General features: G+C 28.1%; 1 protein-coding gene across 1 annotated transcript; it reads left to right on the top strand.

Annotated features, from left to right (window-relative positions):
* The first annotated feature begins 8,853 nt into the window (after nucleotides 1–8,853).
* LOC111680725 (putative uncharacterized protein DDB_G0282133) lies at nucleotides 8,854–16,335 on the top strand. The gene is made up of 4 exons (XM_046954165.1): nucleotides 8,854–13,060; nucleotides 15,054–15,210; nucleotides 15,422–15,616; nucleotides 15,676–16,335. The coding sequence occupies exons 1-4, from the start codon at nucleotides 8,865–8,867 to the stop codon at nucleotides 16,195–16,197; spliced, it is 5,070 nt and encodes a 1,689-aa protein (XP_046810121.1). The 5' UTR covers nucleotides 8,854–8,864; the 3' UTR covers nucleotides 16,198–16,335.
* Nucleotides 16,336–18,729: the final 2,394 nt, after the last annotated feature.

The raw sequence follows: 18,729 nt of genomic DNA on the forward strand, positions 1-18,729 counted from the left end.
CTAGTTCTGTTCTAGTTCTGTTCTAGTTCTGTTCTAGTTCTGTTCTAGTTCTGTTCTAGTTCTGTTCTAGTTCTGTTCTAGTTCTATTCTAGTTCTGTTTTAGTTATGCTCTAGTTCTGTAAAGAATTTAAAAAAATTTCTTTGAGTGTATTGAAAGCTTTGAAAATCATACAAGCAAATAACCACCTACATACTCAGAGCCTACAAGAACACATACATTTCAGCAGTAAAGGTTTGAGAATGAAAAAGAGAGAGTCGGTAGAATGAGAGTTTCATTACCATTTCACAATATTTACAACATGAAACATTTCATTTTATGGGTCTCGAAATGAACAAATGACGCTCGTGCCTTAAAGCAGGACATGCATACATTCACACACATAAAGACAAACACACACTTACACTCACATGCAAACCAACGAATAAACAAACAAAACGAAAAAAAAGTATCTGGATGAGGTTTCGGCTTACAAATATTGTCTTATAATACATATAAACGAATATACAAACAGACACACACATACAATAACTCATTCTCTCGTATTTTGTGCATTTATTCTAACCGAAATAAATATGTAGAAAAATACAAAAACGTACACAGCATTTTAGCAAAGAAAAAAGGAAAAATACAAACATCATTTTAGCTACATTTTAAATAAATATTTGCGATGGGGTATGAGTCAGATCAAGTGTATGTGAACAATGCGATATGTAGTATGCTGCAATCGTGGTAGAAAGGTAAAGTAAGTACTACATATACGAGTACTATAGAATTGTTGAGTCTACTAAAATATTTTGGCATTTTGCATAATTTATGAAACAGAATTCATGGTGTAAACACATGCACACACTTCTACACTCAAATAACAACTACAACTTTTCCCAAAAATGAAGTTGAAGTCAATACAACAACAGCAAGTACCTCATTCCTGCAACGATTAGGAACCAGAACAAAGAGGCATTTTAAACTAACCAAGTAAACTTGCAGAGAGCATCAGCATGTATCAAATCGAATTTAAGTATTGCTTTGGCAAATTGTGATGTTTACTCTAAAATAATTTTGTTTTTGCACTTTTCTTACCTTCAACTGCAGGCGGGCAGGCCACACAGGTGTTGAATAGTGTTAAGATGATGGCAAAGTAAACAAAGAAAAACGTTTTATATGTTTTTTGGAATCATTGGATAGTTTGGTTTTGTTATCCATATTATGACCAACTAAAAAATTTTGGGGTTTAAATTGAAATTATTAGGAAAAAGTGTAAATATTTGCAGGTTATTTAATTAACAAACTAACTAAAAAAACTAACTAACTAACTAACTAATTAACTAACTAAATAACTAACTAACTAACTAACTAACTAACTAACTAACTAACTAACTAACTAACTAACTAACTAACTAACTAACTAACTAACTAACTAACTAACTAACTAACTAAATAACTAACTAACTAACTAACTAACTAACTAACTAACTAACGAACTAACTAACTAGCTAACTAAATAACTAACTAACTAGCTAACTAACTAACTAACTTACTAACTAACTAACTAACTAACTAGCTAAGTAACTAACTAACTAACTAACTAACTAACTAACTAACTAACTAACTAACTAACTAACTAACTAACTAACTAAGTAACTAACTAACTAACTAACTAACTAACTAACTAACTAACTAACTAAAAACTAACTAACTAACTAACTAACTAAACTAAACTAACTAACTAACTAACTAACTAACTAACTAACTAACTAACTAACTCACTAACTAACTAACTAACTAACTAACTAACTAACTAACTAACTAACTAACTAACTAACTAACTAACTAACTAACTAACTAACTAACTAACTAACTAACTAACTAACTAACTAACTAACTAACTGACTAACTAACTAACTAACTAACTAACTAACTAACTAAATAACTAAATAACTAACTAACTAACTAACTAACTAACTAACTAACTAACTAACTAACTAACTAAATAACTAACTGACTAACTGACTAACTAACTAACTAACTAACTAACTAACTAACTAACTAGCTAACTAACTAACTAACTAACTAACTAACTAACTAACTAACTAACTAACTAACTAACTAACTAACTAACTAACTAACTAACTAACTAACTAACTAACTAACTAACTAACTAACTAACTAACTAACTAACTAACTAACTAACTAACTAACTAACTAACTAACTAACTAACTAACTAACTAACTAACTAACTAACTAGGTAGCTAACTAACTTACTAACTAACTAATTACTTTTTTAAACATTTTTATAAAAAAAGAAATTTTCTTAAAACTTTCTATAAAATGATTTTTTTTAATTATTGAAAATTTCTGGAAAGAGATTTTTTTAATATTTTTATAAAAAATCACAATTTCATGCAAAGAGAACAATTTTTGAAAATTTCCATAGAAAAGAAAATTTCCATAGAAAAGGAAAATTTTCATAAAATTTTCTGCAAAAAAAAAAAAAATTCAAAAATTTTCTATAAAATAAAATTTTTCAAAAATTTTCTATAAAATAAAATTATAAAGAAAATTCTATTAAAGAAAAAGATGTTGTTGTAAAATTTTCTGCAAAAGATAATTTTTTTTAAAGGGGTTTTAAAAAATAATTTATGAAAATTTTCATAAAATTTTCTAAAAAAAACTAAAAAAATTTCTATAAGAAGAAAAAATTTTTTTAAAAGTAGAAATTTTTGTAGAAATTTGTACAAAAAGAATATTTTTTTTTAAATTTCTATGGAAATAGAAAATATAGAAAAAAAGTTATTAAAGTGGAATGAAAGAAATTTTAATGCGGAATATTTTAGAGAAGGGTTTTAGATCTTAGGTTAATACTTATAATGTAATCGCTTTATAAAATTCGAAATTTTGAAAACATAGATAAACAATAGAATTATTATTAAAATTGTGGCCCTTTTTAATTTTAAAATGTTTGCTGCTTTTAACGTCTGTTGGTCCCCTTTTATGGCAATTTTTTTTTACAATATTTATTTCATGCCCTTTTTTTTGCATCTAGAAATAAATATAAATTTCGGTCAGTTACTTGCAGCAAAATTGTATTTATTGGTTGATTTTTTTTTGTTTTTACCTTATCGTAGCCACAACAAACAACTTCATTTTGTATTTAATAGTTTTCTACACTTGAACCATTTAGTGTTTTGAAAATTTACGTCTTTGAAGGGCAAAATTTGTTTGGAAATTTATGTGACACTTTAGATGCAATTGATCAAATTAAATAAACATGAATTTGCAACAGAATGCAGAAGAGGGTTTAAGAAATATATCAGGGAATTTAAATAAATTTCAAACAATAAAAAGTGTTAAAAAACATTTTTATGTTTAAAATATGCAGGTTTCTTAAGAGTGTAGAATATTTATGGTTTTAACTTATTAATTTAAAACTATTTGCTATAGAAAGTTAAATTGTTAATTTTTTATATAAATTAACCATTTGAAATCTGTCGTGCACCTACTTGATATATAAATACAACTTTTGTCATTCTTTCAACATTGAAAGGAAATGTTCATATAAACTGACAGATATCGGAAGTTATTGTAAAACTTGTTTCTGTAACCAATGTAGCAGTTATAGTATATTGGCTCTGTTGTATTTGCCACAAATGAAAACTTGTTAAAACCGCAACAGAAAGTTGTTTTTTTTGTTGTTGTTGTTGCTGTTTTATAAAATAAAAGAATTTACAAAAGTTTTATCGGCTCATATATATGCAAAAGAAAATGTTAAAAAAATAAATATTTAAATTTACATTTACGTATGTAAATGGGTCTTTCCATTCAAAATGCTACGCTTTTTGTTTAGGTCCACTGAGGGGATGAAAACTACAACTCGCAAGATCACTTACACTAGAGCTAATACAACAACTTAAACAATTTATAAGAATTAGTTATATATATCAACGCCCGATATTTTAATGAATCAAAAACAGAAATATCAAAATAAAAGAAAAATTACATGAATAACAAACATTTTCATTAAAATATAAAATAACTCTTACACGCAATCACAGTGCGGTAAATATAATAATGAACACTTGCTTCAGACAAAACAAAATGAATTGCTGGTCTTTAAAAACTGTTTTAAAAGAAGTGAACTTTATCTCTCAAAAGCTTTTAAATTTAAATTTGAAAAAGGCATACAATAGTGTTTATGGACTTCTGCGGAAAACAATGCTTTTAAATGAATTTCCTACACTGTTATAACATTTATGTAACCATTTATTCATACACTCTTTTAGAATGGTGTTTGTTATGCAAATATATAGGGACATCTTTTTGTGTTTTTTATTATTATTGTCATTCATATGTGAACGCAATTTACAGGTAAAATAAAACATGTTATACTCATTTACTTTAACAGTGTTTTAACTCACAAATGCAAGGTTTACAAGGAAGTTTTTTTATTTGTTAATCAATTGTTTGGTCTTTTCACTGGTCATGGATTAGCCTACCGACTAGTCTCTGGAATAGACTATGGATCTGTTCTATGGAGTAGTCTATGGAGTAGATTATGAACTAGTCTATTGAATAGACTAGGGACTGGTGAGTAGACTAGTCTATTAAATAGACTAGGGACTGGTCAGTAGACTAGTCTATTGAATAAACTAGGGACTGATCAGTAGACTAGTCTATTGAATAGACTATGGGGCTGATCAGTAGACTCGTCTATTGACTAGCTTATGGACTAGTGAATGGAATTTTCACTTGACTTGTCTATGGACTAGTCTGTTGACTAGCCTATGAATTAGTCTTTTGCTTAGCCTAGGGACTAACATATGAACTAATCCCTATACTATTCTCTGTACTAGCTTATGGACTATGGAGTAATATATGGAATATTGACTATAGCCTAGTCTATATACTTGTCTATGGATTAGATTGTGATCTAGTCTATTGATTAGCCTATAGCATAGTCAGTAGGCTAGTCTATTGACTAGCCTATCGACTAGTCTGTGGACTAATCTACTAATCTTTTGATTAGTCTATGGACTAGTATATTGACTAGTCTATGGACTAATCTATCGACAAGCCTATTGACTGATCTATTGATTATCCCATATACAAGTCTATAGCCTTTTGAATGATCAGTGAATTGATCTACGGACAAGTCTATAAAATAGTTTATGTACTCTACGATAAACTAGTGTATGAAATAGTCTATTGACTAATCTTTGGACTAGTCTATTAACTATTCTACTGACTATTCTATGGAATAGTGTATTGACTAGCCTATAACCAAGTTTACTGACTAGCTTATGGATCAGTCTATCGATTACTCTATGGACTAGTCTATTGACTAGCTATGAACCAGTCTAGGGACTAGTCTATTGACTAGTTTATAGCCTAGTCTGTGGACTAATATATTGGCTAATCTATTGACTAATCTATTGACTAGCCTATGGACTAGTCTACTGACTAGTCTATGGACTAATCTATCGACAAGCCTATTGACTGATCTATGGATTATCCCATATACAAGTCTATAGCCTATTGACTGGTCAGTGTACTGGTCTACGGACAAGTCTATAAAGTTGTTTATGTAGTCTACGATGAATTAGTGTATGAAATATTCTATTGATTAATCTTTGGACTAGTCTATTACCTATTCTACTGATTAGCCTATGGACTATTCTATGGAATAGTGTATTGACTATCCCATGACCAAGTCTACTGACTAGCCCATGGATCAGTCTATCGATTACCCTATGGACTAGTCTGTCGACTTTAATATGAATTTGTCTATTGACTAGCCTAGGTAGTAGTCAATGGAAGAGGCTATTGACTATCCTAGGGACTAGCCAATGGATTAGTCTATTGACTAGTAGTAGTCAATGGAAGAGGCTATCGACTAGCCTATTTACTAGTCTATTGACTAGCCTACGGTTTTGTATATGACTATGCTATGGACTAATCTATTGACTAACCTATGGAGTAGCTTATAGACTAGACTATGAACTAGTTTATTGACTAGCCTATGGACTAGTCTATCGACTATTCTATGAACTAGTCTGTCGACTGTCGTACGAACTAGTTTATTGACTAGCCTAAGGACTAATCTATCGACTAGCCTATGAAACAGTCTATTGAACAGACTAAGAACTAGTCTATAGACGAACCTAAGAACTAGTAAGTAGACTAGTCTATTGACTGGTTTATGGACTAGTAAATACAATATTCTATCCACTAGCTTATGGACTAGTGTATTGACTAGCCTTTTAACTAGTTTATTCTAAGAACTAGTCTAGTCTATAATTAAGTCTATTAGTTAGTATATGAACAATTTTATTGATTATATACTACTTTATATATTTTCAGTTAGCACTCTTTGGAAGTAAATGATCATTATGTACATTTACATGTGTTTTTGTGTTCTAACTAGAAACCTTGCATATTGAAATGTATAACAATAGCAACAACAGAAATGCATACATATTCGCATATAAGATTTGAATGAATGAATAAATGTACAAAATATTATTATCAGTTTGTTATTGAAATCTCTCAAAGGAAACAACGTCAAACTTTTTAATGTTATCAATACATAAAGTGCACAATGGGTAAAAATTTTAAAATAATTAAAGGATTCAAATGACTTTAGTAGAAATTAAAACTAGAGAAAGTATTTTGGAATTTAGAAATGACAATAACACATCTAATTGAAAAAGGTCTTTCGATTAGAACATTTACATTTAAACTTCATTCTAAGGCCATTCAGGCTTAACTAAAATGTCTTTAAACATTTAGAAATTGTACATATATATTCCCTCTTCCCCATAGTGCAGCAGCAGTAGAGGAGTTTATTTGAGTATATGCGTTACATTAACACACCGTGTATACTCAATGCATTTGTATTTTTTATTCATAAATACATTTATGATTTTGGTTTAAAAACTTTTGCTTTTGTTTTCTAGTTTTATGTTTTGTACAAAGAAAACTTTATTCATTTGTTTAGTTTCTAGTTATTTTTTTTTGTATTTTTCTACACACCTACACACTTTATTATGTTTGAGGCAGAGATTTCTTTTCAAAAGTGAGTGAAAGCAAAAGATGGCATAAAACGGGTATAGTTAGAAAATGCTGAATTTTGTCGAATTAAAGTAAAGATTATTAAATTTAAAATTTCATAAAATGCTATAAAAGATTTGCACTATGGCACAAAATATATCTCATATATTTAAATTTCTGAAATGGCAAATAACTAGTGAAAATACGGTTCCTTTATAACTTGCATTTCAAAACATTTCTGTAATTAAGCCAATTAACTCTCAATTATGAAATAACCTATAGGATAAAGGTACTTTAAACAACAAAAATACAAAAAAATAAAAAACTTAAAACAATAATTCTATTTAACACTTTGCAAACTATACCTGTTGAGTATCGTGTGAAAATCTCATATATACACACTTCGAAAAAAACAACAACAATAATTCAACCAACCACTTTGCCTCGACAGCTTCAACAACAAATTAAAAAAAAAAAATACAACAAAAACTTTTTCTTTTTGTTTTATACTGTTGGTTGCTTTTAATACAATTGTTTCTTGTTATTGTTTGATTTTCATGATTTCATTATTGAAAACACAAGTTCTTAATTCAATTTAATATGAATGTAAGTGTCTGTGTGTGTGATTTCAGAAATAAAATCTGTTAAATTTTATTGGCATTAAATGCAATTTAATAATTTAAAATCATGAATCATGATCAAAAATCTAACAAGACGTATGAGTTTTGTTTAATACACATATTTATTTATCATACGTAGTGTGTAACTGGATAGAAACATAGTGTTAGAAAGGCCATTACAATTTCAATATAATAATGTATTTATAAACACTCAATGCTAGTCTATAGTCTAGTCCATAGATTAGCCTATAGTCTAGTTTGTAGTTTAGTATATAGTCTAGTCTATAGACTAGTCTATAGTCTAGTCTATAGTCTAGTCTATAGTCTAGTCTATAGTCTAGTCCATAGTCTAGTCTATAGTCTAGTCCATAGTCTAGTTTATAGTCTAGTCTATAGTCTAGTCTATAGTCTAGTCTATAGTCTAGTCTATAGTCTAGTCTATAGCCTAGTCTATAGTCTAGTCTATAGTCTAGTCTATAGTCTAGTCTATAGTCTAGTCTATAGTCTAGTCTATAGTCAAGTCTATAGTCTAGTCTATAGTCTAGTCTATAGTCTAATCTATAGTCTAGTCTATAGTCTAGTCTATAGTCTAATCTCAACTGCGTCGTCAAACTGCAGATGATTAATTAAATATAGTCTAGTCTATAGTCTATTCTATAGTCTGGTGTATAGTCTAGTCTATAGTCTAGTCTAGTCTATAGTCTAGTCTAGACTATAGTCTAGTCTATAGTCTAGTCTATAGTCTAGTCTATAGTCTAGTCTATAGTCTAGTCTATAGTCTAGTCTATAGTCTAGTCTATAGTCTAGTCTATAGTCTAGTCTATAGTCTAGTCTATAGTCTAGTCTATAGTCTAGTCTATAGTCTAGTCTATAGTCTAGTCTATAGTCTAGTCTATAGTCTAGTCTATAGTCTAGTATATAGTATAGTCTATAGTCTACTCTATAGTATAGTCTATAGTATAGTATATAGTCTAGTCTATAGTATATAGTCTATTCTATAGTCTAGTCTATAGCAACTTCCGTTTTGTGCACACTCTAATGTATAAGACGTTAGAAAATTTAGTCTTGCTTGGGGCTCACTCTAATGTATAAGACTTTAGAAAATGTTGTCTCTTTTGGGGCCCACCCTTATGTATAAAATTTTAGTTTATTTTTAACAAAAATCAAATAATTTTATTCAAACTTCAAGCAAATAATGAAATTCTTTTATATTTTTACAATATTTTGTGTTATTTTTATAATAGTCCTTATTTTGGTTAATTCCATCGAGGCTGGGATTTACAATAAAAGGACCATGCCTTATTTAAAAACATATCACCTTGAAGCTCCGTTAATTAAAGACAATTCGCAAAGTTCATTAATTTTTCTCAGAGAAAATGAGAATTATGGTGAACGAAAGCGTCGTCAAACTGCAGATGATTCATTAAATATTATTCCACAACATCTGGTTAATGAAAATATCGATTTGGAATCTTTGTTAGCAGATTATGAAACAGATTATGCTAAACCTATTAGATTTGAGCAAGAAATTAAAAGAACTTCCCAAATAGGAAATCTGAAGCATGAGCCTCAAAAAATATCTAGACAAATTTCTGTTCTCGATCATGAAGCAAATCTGAGGAAAAATTCTGAAGAGGAAAATGAGAATAGTATTGAAGATAAAGAAGAATCGAGAATATCTGATAGTTTTAAAGAAAAAGCTAATGATAAAACATATAATGGTGATTACAAATTTAAAAAGAATGATGAGTCTCGCAATCGAAATGCAATAAATGATAAGTTAAATTTATATAAAAGTATTCTAAATGACGATCAATTGATAAATTCCAAACAGACTGCCTGCTGTTCGAATTCCGATTTAAGCAGTTGCCAACATTGTTCCCAACACGTTGAAGGAGGAGCTTTAGCAAATCGTTTTGTTAAAAGTAAAAATAATTTGAAGGTAAATAACAATCAGCCTTCGCAAATGGATGTTAAAACGAAATCAAAAGATTTTAGTTTCAAATCCCACAAGCCTTTTAAAAATCAAGAAGATAAGGACGATGATGATGAGCAGGATGAGGATCAGGAACATTTAAATCCTCTAAAGAATCCAACAGCTGTTCTAAAAAGTCCTAAACAAGAAATACAAAATTCGAATTTAACTTCGTATAATGACTCGAATTTTACTTCACCTAAGAAAAATTCAGAAACTATGAATCAGAAAGATAAAACCTTAATGTGGAACTCTTATCAAACTTTAAATGATGATCAGTTAGAAAATGCCAAAAATAATCTCTCCCATGAGGCCAACTATAAGCTCTCAAAAACTGAACAGGATGCGTCGGAGAAGAAAAAAGATTTCTCCTGGAAATGGGGTATATTCAAGAGATCACATCAATTTAATCCCATGAATGAGATCAAACTAAAGACCAGTAGTCGTCTGATGAAAAAAGGTTTTGGTGCATCTTTGCCTAGTTATTCTCTGGGAGAGACACGCAAAGAGTTGATGATTGAAAATATGTTGAGGAAAAAGGAAAAGCTTTTGCAGTTGGAGAAAGAAGGCAAATGGGATGTTGATAATGTGAAAAGTTTAAAGAAGTCCTTTGGAGATGATGTTATGGAGCCTTATGATCAGTTAGATGATTTAGTAAATAAGCCTTTAGAATCGGATCTAGGTTCAATAGTACAAAAATATCGGGTTTATGATAGACAGAAGAGAATGAGTAATGATATCGAAAGATTTAAAAGAGAGGCAAGAGGGGAAAATGTTGAGAAATTAAAGAAAAAGCTCTTGAAAGTTGAAGAGCCAAAAGCTAAAGATCTCTACTTAAATGGTAATATGGAATCATGGAGATCGATAAAGGATATGAAAGGTTATGCAAAAAATGAAACTGATATAAAGTCTGCTAAAGGTAAGCCTGTTCGAAACAACACAAAAAGCTATAAAAAAGCTTTAAGTTCTAAAAATATTTTCGCCAAACATACAAGTGAAAGTCGACCATTACAGCTTTTGAAACAAGTAAATAAACATGATTTCAAATTAAACAACTTTCAAGCTTTAAGCTCTTTACAAAATAAAAAAGCTTATGTTTCTAATACTACATATTTTCAGCCATTACAAAGAAGAAAACGTTCCTTACAACTAGAAACATCTACAAAAGCTTTTAGCACCAATGAAACCCAAAAGCTCTTTTCAAATGCACCTGAGAAAGCTAATTTTTCAGCTAATACTTTTAAGCTTGCCAAGCGGCATAATTCCTTAAAAGCTTTACATTCTAAAAATAATAAAAATTTTGCAAAGCAGCAAGCTTTTAATGTTAAAAGTTATAAGAAGCTTTTAAAGCATACACAAATGGTAGCGAATGACGATGTGAAAGAGAATAATAATCTTAAAAATGACCTTAACAGAGGACATGTTAAAAAATTATATAAAAAAGCTGTGGATTTAAAAAAGCCCTTAAAAGCTTTGGCTTCAAATACTTTGGCAAAAACTAGCAAAAGCACTAAAAGTCAAACAATCAATAAAAGTTTTCCAAAAGTATCCAACAAAAGCTTTTCCAAATATTTATTAAAAAAATTTTCCAAAAATAAAAGCTTTTCTCAAAAGCTTTTGAGCCATAAACAATTTAATTTTATGAATAATGTTCATAAGATTTCTGCAGTTAAGAAAAGTAGTTTAGAAAAATGTCCTGCTAATGATTTAAAAGCTTTTAGAGAAGCTAACCCAAGCTTTTTTGCGGAAAAAGCTGAAACTGATAGTACAACGAAAAAATACTTTAATAAAAGCAAAACTGATTTAACAATAATGAAAGAGAAAAACTTGCATGTTAACAATGGCAACGAAAGCTTTTATAGAGAGACTAACCAAAGCTTTTTTGCAGAAAAAGCTGATAATACAACGAAACAAAGCTTTAATAAAGGCCAAACTGAATTAACAATAATGAGAGAGAAAAACTTGCATGTTAATAATAGCAATAGCAACGAAAGCTTTTTTGATAAATATCAGGAAAACTTGAATACGACTGAAGAAGGTTTGTTAAAGAAAAGCTTGATAAAAAGATTTAAACCTAAAAAAGGTTTTGAGGGATCAGTTACAAACAACTTTAAAAACTTCAAGAGAAATTTGCATATTAATGGATCCACGAAATCTAACCAAAGCTTTAAGCGCTCAAAACGTTCTTTAAAAACAAATCCTTTGGAAAATGACATAAAGTCTGAAACTTCTTACTACAAGGATTTATACAAACCACAATTCAATTCGGATTATGTAAATACAAAGCTTTTAAAATCAAATCCAGAAAATGAATTTTCAAACTCTCGGCAGGTTTTCCAAAATGAGGAACTAAAAAGGAATCTAAATGAAGATTTCGATTTTACATTTAATAGAGAAAAATTTGCAAACCTAAATGACAGAGACTTGGCATTGCAAAAGTTCAGCGATATAAATTTCAATAAGTTGTGGCAACAGGATAAATCTCATAAAAGTGAAAAACCTTTAATAAAACCTAAAATGAGAAAAAATAACCCCAAACAATGGCAACATAAAACTCAAAATAAAAGACAAAATATTGCTTATAACAAAAACAATATCAATAACGACATCACCGGAAATCTAAAATTAGATGATTTCCCTTTGAAAGTTCAATTGTTAAAAGATAAATATTTAAATGATTTAGAAAATTTTAATAAAAATTACAAATTCAATGAAAATCATTTCACTTGGCCACAAACAAATTTCAAAAACTATATCAGTCCTATAGACAATTCTACCGAAATGTTAACCACAACTACAGAAGATGCTAAAAATCTAACATTAGAATTGCGTAATGAGATTTTAAATTGTAAAGCTTTTGCCAGTTTAGAGGAATTTCTAAAGTCTTTACCGCAAAATATAACAAATTCCCTGTTTAATCCTCAAACCGAACTTAACTCTAGTACGGAAAAAATTGAAATGGATATAAATACTCAAGTCATAACAGAAACCTCAACCATTTCAACGCCCACAGTTGTAGATTCCACTATAATTTGTACAAGTACTGAAGAAGTGGAAACTACTCCCGCAGAAGTCATTGAAGATAACACACAATGCACTGAAGTCGATTATGAGGAAATTACTGAATGTAATTCGGAAGAGAATTTAGATGAAACTTCTACAGAATCTGTCTCGGATTCCGTGACTGAGGAGGTTTTACCAAACACAACCTGTGCGGCTGAAAACGATGTCAAATTAAATATTTCCATTAACGCCAATGTACATGGTAGTCTTAAGACAAATAATTTCTGTGGTAATGGTTCATTTAATGTTGTACCCGGTTTGAAAGATGATCGTCTTAGACGTGGAGTTTTTAGTGATATTTCGGAAAATTTTCAAAAGAGAAAATGTGCTGAAATACCAACTCAAAAGCCGTAGTAAGTATTTTAATTAAATTTAAGTATTTTCTTTATTAAAGCTTCATGGCATTTCCTTAATATAATTTTGCTCAAAAAGCTTGGTTACATAAAAATGAATTTACGAAAGTTAAAAGCTAAAAGTCTCTCCTGAAAAGCTTTTATATTAGAAGCGTAAAAAGCAAATATATTTATATAAACAGTATTAACAAACAGTAACATTAAATGCTTGAAAATAGAAGCTTTCATACAAATGAGCTAAACAAAAAGCTTTCATACAAATATTTTTACTTAAAAATCTGTAATTCAAAAGCTTTAACATAAAAATCTTTTTATATAAAAGCTTTAAAAAGGCTTTTACACAAAAAGCTCTAACAAAAAAGCTTTCAAAAGTTTTCATACAAAAGCTTCAATAAAAAAGCTTTAATATAAAAGCTTTTAGAAAGAAAACCTTTAATATAAAAGCTTTTAGAAAAAAGCTTTAATATAAAAGCTTTTAGAAAAAAGCTTAAATATAAAAGCTTTTAGAAAGAAAACCTTTAATATAAAAGCTTTAAAAAAAGCTTTAATATAAAAGCTTTCTTAAATATAAAAGCTTTAAAATAAAATTTTAAATATAAAAGCTTTAAAATAAAAGCTTTTGTAAAAAAGCTTTAAAATAAAAGCTTTCGTAAAAAAGCTCTAATAAAAAATATTAAAAAAAGCTTTCAAACAAAAGCTTTATCATAAAAACTTTAACATAAAAGCTTTTACATAAAAGGCTCTCATACAAAAGCAGTAAAAAGTTTTCATACAAAAGCTTCAATAAAAAAACTTTCATACAAAGGCTTCAATACAATAGCTTCAGTGCTTTTTTGCAAAAGCTTTAACAAAAACTCTTTTATATAAAATTTTATGTTTATACAAAACGTGTATTAAACAGCTTTTAAATATGTATAATGCTTACTTATAAAGTTTTATATAAAGAAGAAAAAAACGTTTTTTGTTAAAAGCTTTCATATAAAGCCTTTTATATACAAAAGTTTTCTTAAAAAAATCTTTCCTAAAAATCTATATGAAAAAGTTTTTAAACAAAAAGTTTATTTAAATAAAATTTTTATTGAAAGCTTTCTTGTAAAATTTTTCAGACCATTTTAAAAAATTTTGAAACATTGCTTTGCATTTAGTTTTTAAGAAAAAAGTTTTAAGAAGTTTTTTTTTTTACAAAATTGTTTCTCCGTTATACCAAAAAAAGCTTTTGATTGTAATATTTGCTTTGAGCTTGACCGTATTTTGACGCTATAAATTGATTTTTTTTGTAAAAAACAAGCGTTTTTGGAAAAAAATTAAAAATGTTTAAATGAAAAAAAGCTTTCTGGAAACACTTTTTTATAAAAAGCTTTCATTATCATTTTATTTTCATAAAATCTGTTATATAAAAATATGTCATTAAAAAACCTAAATATAGAAAGTTTTATATAGAAGTTTTCTTATATTGAGCTTTAATATTCTTAATACAATTTTTTAAAAAAAGTTTTCGTAAACAGCTTTTTTATAAAATCTCTTATATAAAAAAGTTTCATCAAAAAGCTTTTATATAGGAGGCTTTATATAAAAGCTTTCTTATATTAAGATTTTATATCAAAAGAAGATTTTTTTAATTTCTTGCTTTACAGAATTTATATAAAAACTTTCTTAAGCTGTTTTTACAAAGAAGCTATTGCGTAAAAAGATTTATATAGAGAAGTTTGAAAAAAAAAACTTTTTGGAAGAGCTTTTATATGAAATTATTTATTAAACATATTATATATTGAAAGTATATCTTTTATAGAATTTCTTATAAAACAATTTATTAAAAAATGTTCTCGTATTAAAAGCTTTCATATTGAAAGCTCTTGTCCACAGTACTTTAATGAATAGTTTTGGATGATAAGCTTATTTAAAAGGCTTTTCTAGAAAGAAAGCTTTTACATTTTTTTATTTTCTCAAAAATTTATTAAATGTCTGATTATTTAATTAAAATCTTTTGCTACAGCGATACAGAAGACAATAACGATATTAATGACTTAATATCCGGTAAATATTCAAATAACGTTGTCAAAAACATATTCAAAACTGTACAGGAAAGTCATGATTTAAAAGCTTTATGGCCTAGTTTGAAACGTAACCAACCAAGAGAAACTACTACAGAAGCAAATATATCTTTTATAGAATTTCTTATAAAACAATTTATTAAAAAATGTTCTCGTATTAAAAGCTTTCATATTGAAAGCACTTGTCCACAATACTTTAATGAATAGTTTTGGATGATAAGCTTATTTGAAAGGCTTTTCTAGAAAGAAAGCTTTTACATTTTTTATTTTCTCAAAAATTTATTAAATGTCTGATTATTTAATTAAAATCTTTTGCTACAGCGATACAGAAGACAATAACGATATTAATGACTTAATATCCGGTAAATATTCAAATAACGTTGTCAAAAACATATTCAAAACTGTACAGGAAAGTCCTGATTTAAAAGCTTTATGGCCTAGTTTGAAACGTAACCAACCAAGAGAAACTACTACAGAAGCAAATTTTTTTGCCATAAGAAACGAGGTAATTCAAAATTACCCAAAAAAACTTTATAAAATAATAACATTTTGTTTGTTTTAAAGAAAAATGAAAAAGTTTTAGAGAACTCTGAAAAGCTTTTGGCTCAAGTAATGTCCTCTATTAATACGATTATCGAGTCGCAAGCTAGATCTCATGCTTGTGTGCCATTAAGACCTGATTTACAAGAATTCTATAATATGATTATACAATCTCGCCGAGAACAGGATATGGTAAGAGAAAAACGTCATCTTAATCGTTTACACAAAAGAGAAGATTTCAGTTACAACAAGCATTTAATAGATTCCAAAGAAATTGAGCAAGAAAGGAGTAAAGTGAAAAAGTTACTTAAAAATGAGAATCAAAAGATGGGAAGAAGAGAGGATCTCCTTCAGAATTTATCAATTTTACAACAGCTGCAGGATAAAGAAAAGAGACAAAAGCTTAAGCAGAAGGGAAGTGAACAACAGGCTTCACATTTGAGTGGGAAGACAAGAAAAAGCTTACAGACGCATTATACTGCTGAATTTTTGAAATTGTTAAAAGCTGTTGAGTTTTATAAGGACATTTCTGAGGGACTAATTTAAGTTTTATTTTCTGATTATATAAAACTTTTATATATTTGAAAAGCTTTTTTTTTTCTAAGAAATTTTACTTTATTTTTTATTTTATTTATGAAAATTAATAAATTGTTAAGAAAATATGTATAAATTTCGAATTTCTTCTAGAGGTTTAAGACACTTATAGATCCATGATTTTGTTTTTTTTTTAATTCAGCCTGATTTGACTAGATATGCAAAAAAGTATACAATAAATAAAAAGCTTTTTGCAAACAAATTTTTCAAGATTTTCGATAAAGAAATATTTGATTAAAAAACTCCCCCTTTAAAAGTCATCATCTTTTTTATTAATGTGTTCTCTGTAGAGAAATGAATAAACACAATAAAATTATAATATTTCTATACATAAACAAAACAATACTTATGACATGTTTTGCTACATAAACAAAATATTTATCCGTATTTATAATCAAGACAAACTTCACCCTCACATTAACAATTTAATCCCCCTCCAACTCATACTGGTATCAATATAATTTGAACTTTTAAAACTTTTCAGATTCGCATTTAAACGCACATTTACACACACATGTTGAAATCATAAAAAGTATGATTTTTGTTTTGTTGTTATTGTTTTATGTGATTTTAACTAAATGAAAAATCTAATGTGAGAAGTGAAAAACTTTTCGCATTCAATGAAAAATTTACAATTGGAAACAGTTTCTTGCTGTTGCTCTTAGTCGGCGTATATTGCATTAAAACAATATTAAATAAGTATTAAAAACGTTTAAATAAATTATGTTTTAGGTGGAGGGGGGGAAAAGAGAGAGTTGTTAAAATGTGTATTAAATAATGTTGACACGAGGGAAAGGTGTATTTTATAGAATAGGTAACAAGTTTACTACAATTATTGACGAGTTTAGAGGAAAGTTTTAAAAGTAACTAACTAAATGACTAACTGACTAACTGACTGACTGACTAACTAACTAAGTAACTAACTAACTAACTAACTAACTAACTAACTAACTAACTAACTAACTAACTAACTAACTAATAAATAATAAAACTTTAGTTTACAGAAACATTTTCGAAAAAAGTTTTCTCTTCTAGTGAAGAAAGTATTATCTTCTTTCCAAGAATGCTTTCTCTTATATTCTGTGTATAAAACTATTCAAAGAAAATTTTCTCTATTAAAATTTTTTATAAGAAAGCATTGTCTTCCTATAATAAGAAAGCATTGTCTTCTATAATCAAAAAAGCTTCTTTTAAAAAAAATACACAAAAGCCTTTTAGTTAGAAAAAAACGTATATATAATTTTTATTTAAAGAAAAATCTTCAATAGAAAAGCTCCTCTGTTCAAATATAATTTTCAATCTACACTCGTAAAAATAAATATTTCGTTAGTTTTTTTTTTAATTTTCTCTTGCAAAACTTTTACAATGAATATGTTCATTTTATGATGCTTTTTAAAACACAGCCGCTCTGTGATTTCATAATTATAATTATTACTATATGAACTTTATTACATAATATTTAACACCCTTTACACTTTTAGTCGACCCCCCACTACTAAATAATCATTTATACAAATACTAACGAGTTTTAAGAATTTTTCTTTTTTTTTTTTAATACGAATACATATTTCGTAGTTGAATTTATGATTATTTGTTGTAAAATTTAGCTTATGAATGAATTGTTATTGTTTCAGATTCATTTAATTGTTTTCATTTAGTAAAAGATAAACTTTTACTTAACGAAATGCGAAATGTTTTAATAAATTAAAACTGTTTCTATGATGGTATTAATAGAAAATTATTTATGTAAATTAAAATATTTTATAGCAGTTAGAACTTTTTTATAAATTTAGGATTTTATTATATAAACATTAAAATTTTATTTAGAAAAAACATAGTTTAAAACTGAACTAGAACTGAACTAGAACTGAACTAGAACTGAACTAGAACTGAACTAGAACTGAACTAGAACTGAACTAGAACTGAACTAGAACTGAACTAGAACTGAACTAGAACTGAACTAGAACTGAACTAGAACTGAACTAGAACTGAACTAGAGCTGAACTAGAACTGAACTAGAACTGAACTAGAACTGAACTAGAACTGAACTAGAACTGAACTAGAACTTAACTAGAACTGAACTAGAACTGAACTAGAACTGAACTAGAATTGAACTAGAACTGAACTAGAACTGAACTAGAACTGAACTAGAACTGAACTAGAACTGAACTAGAACTGAACTAGAACTGAACTAGAACTGAACTAGAACTGAACTAGAACTGAACTAGAACTGAACTAGAACTGAACTAGAACTGAACTAGAACTGAACTAGAACTGAACTAGAACTGAACTAGAACTGAACTAGAACTGAACTAGAACTGAACTAGAACTGAACTAGAACTGAACTAGAACTGAACTAGAACTGAACTAGAACTGAACTAGAACTGAACTAGAACTGAACTAGAACTGAACTAGAACTGAACTAGAACTGAACTAGAACTGAACTAGAACTGAACTAGAACTGAACTAGAACTGAACTAGAAC

This window comes from Lucilia cuprina, chromosome 6 (genome assembly GCF_022045245.1).
Source record: "Lucilia cuprina isolate Lc7/37 chromosome 6, ASM2204524v1, whole genome shotgun sequence".
NCBI lineage: Eukaryota > Metazoa > Arthropoda > Insecta > Diptera > Calliphoridae > Lucilia > Lucilia cuprina.

Excerpts from the sequence above, each read along its gene's own strand:
- LOC111680725 (XM_046954165.1), top strand. The coding sequence starts at position 8,865 with ATGAAATTCTTTTATATTTTTACAATATTTTGTGTTATTTTTATAATA. Across the intron at positions 15,211-15,421 it reads CAAGAGAAACTACTACAGAA|TTTTGCTACAGCGATACAGA; the intron begins GCAAATATATCT and ends TTAATTAAAATC. Across the intron at positions 15,617-15,675 it reads TTTTTGCCATAAGAAACGAG|AAAAATGAAAAAGTTTTAGA; the intron begins GTAATTCAAAAT and ends TTTGTTTTAAAG.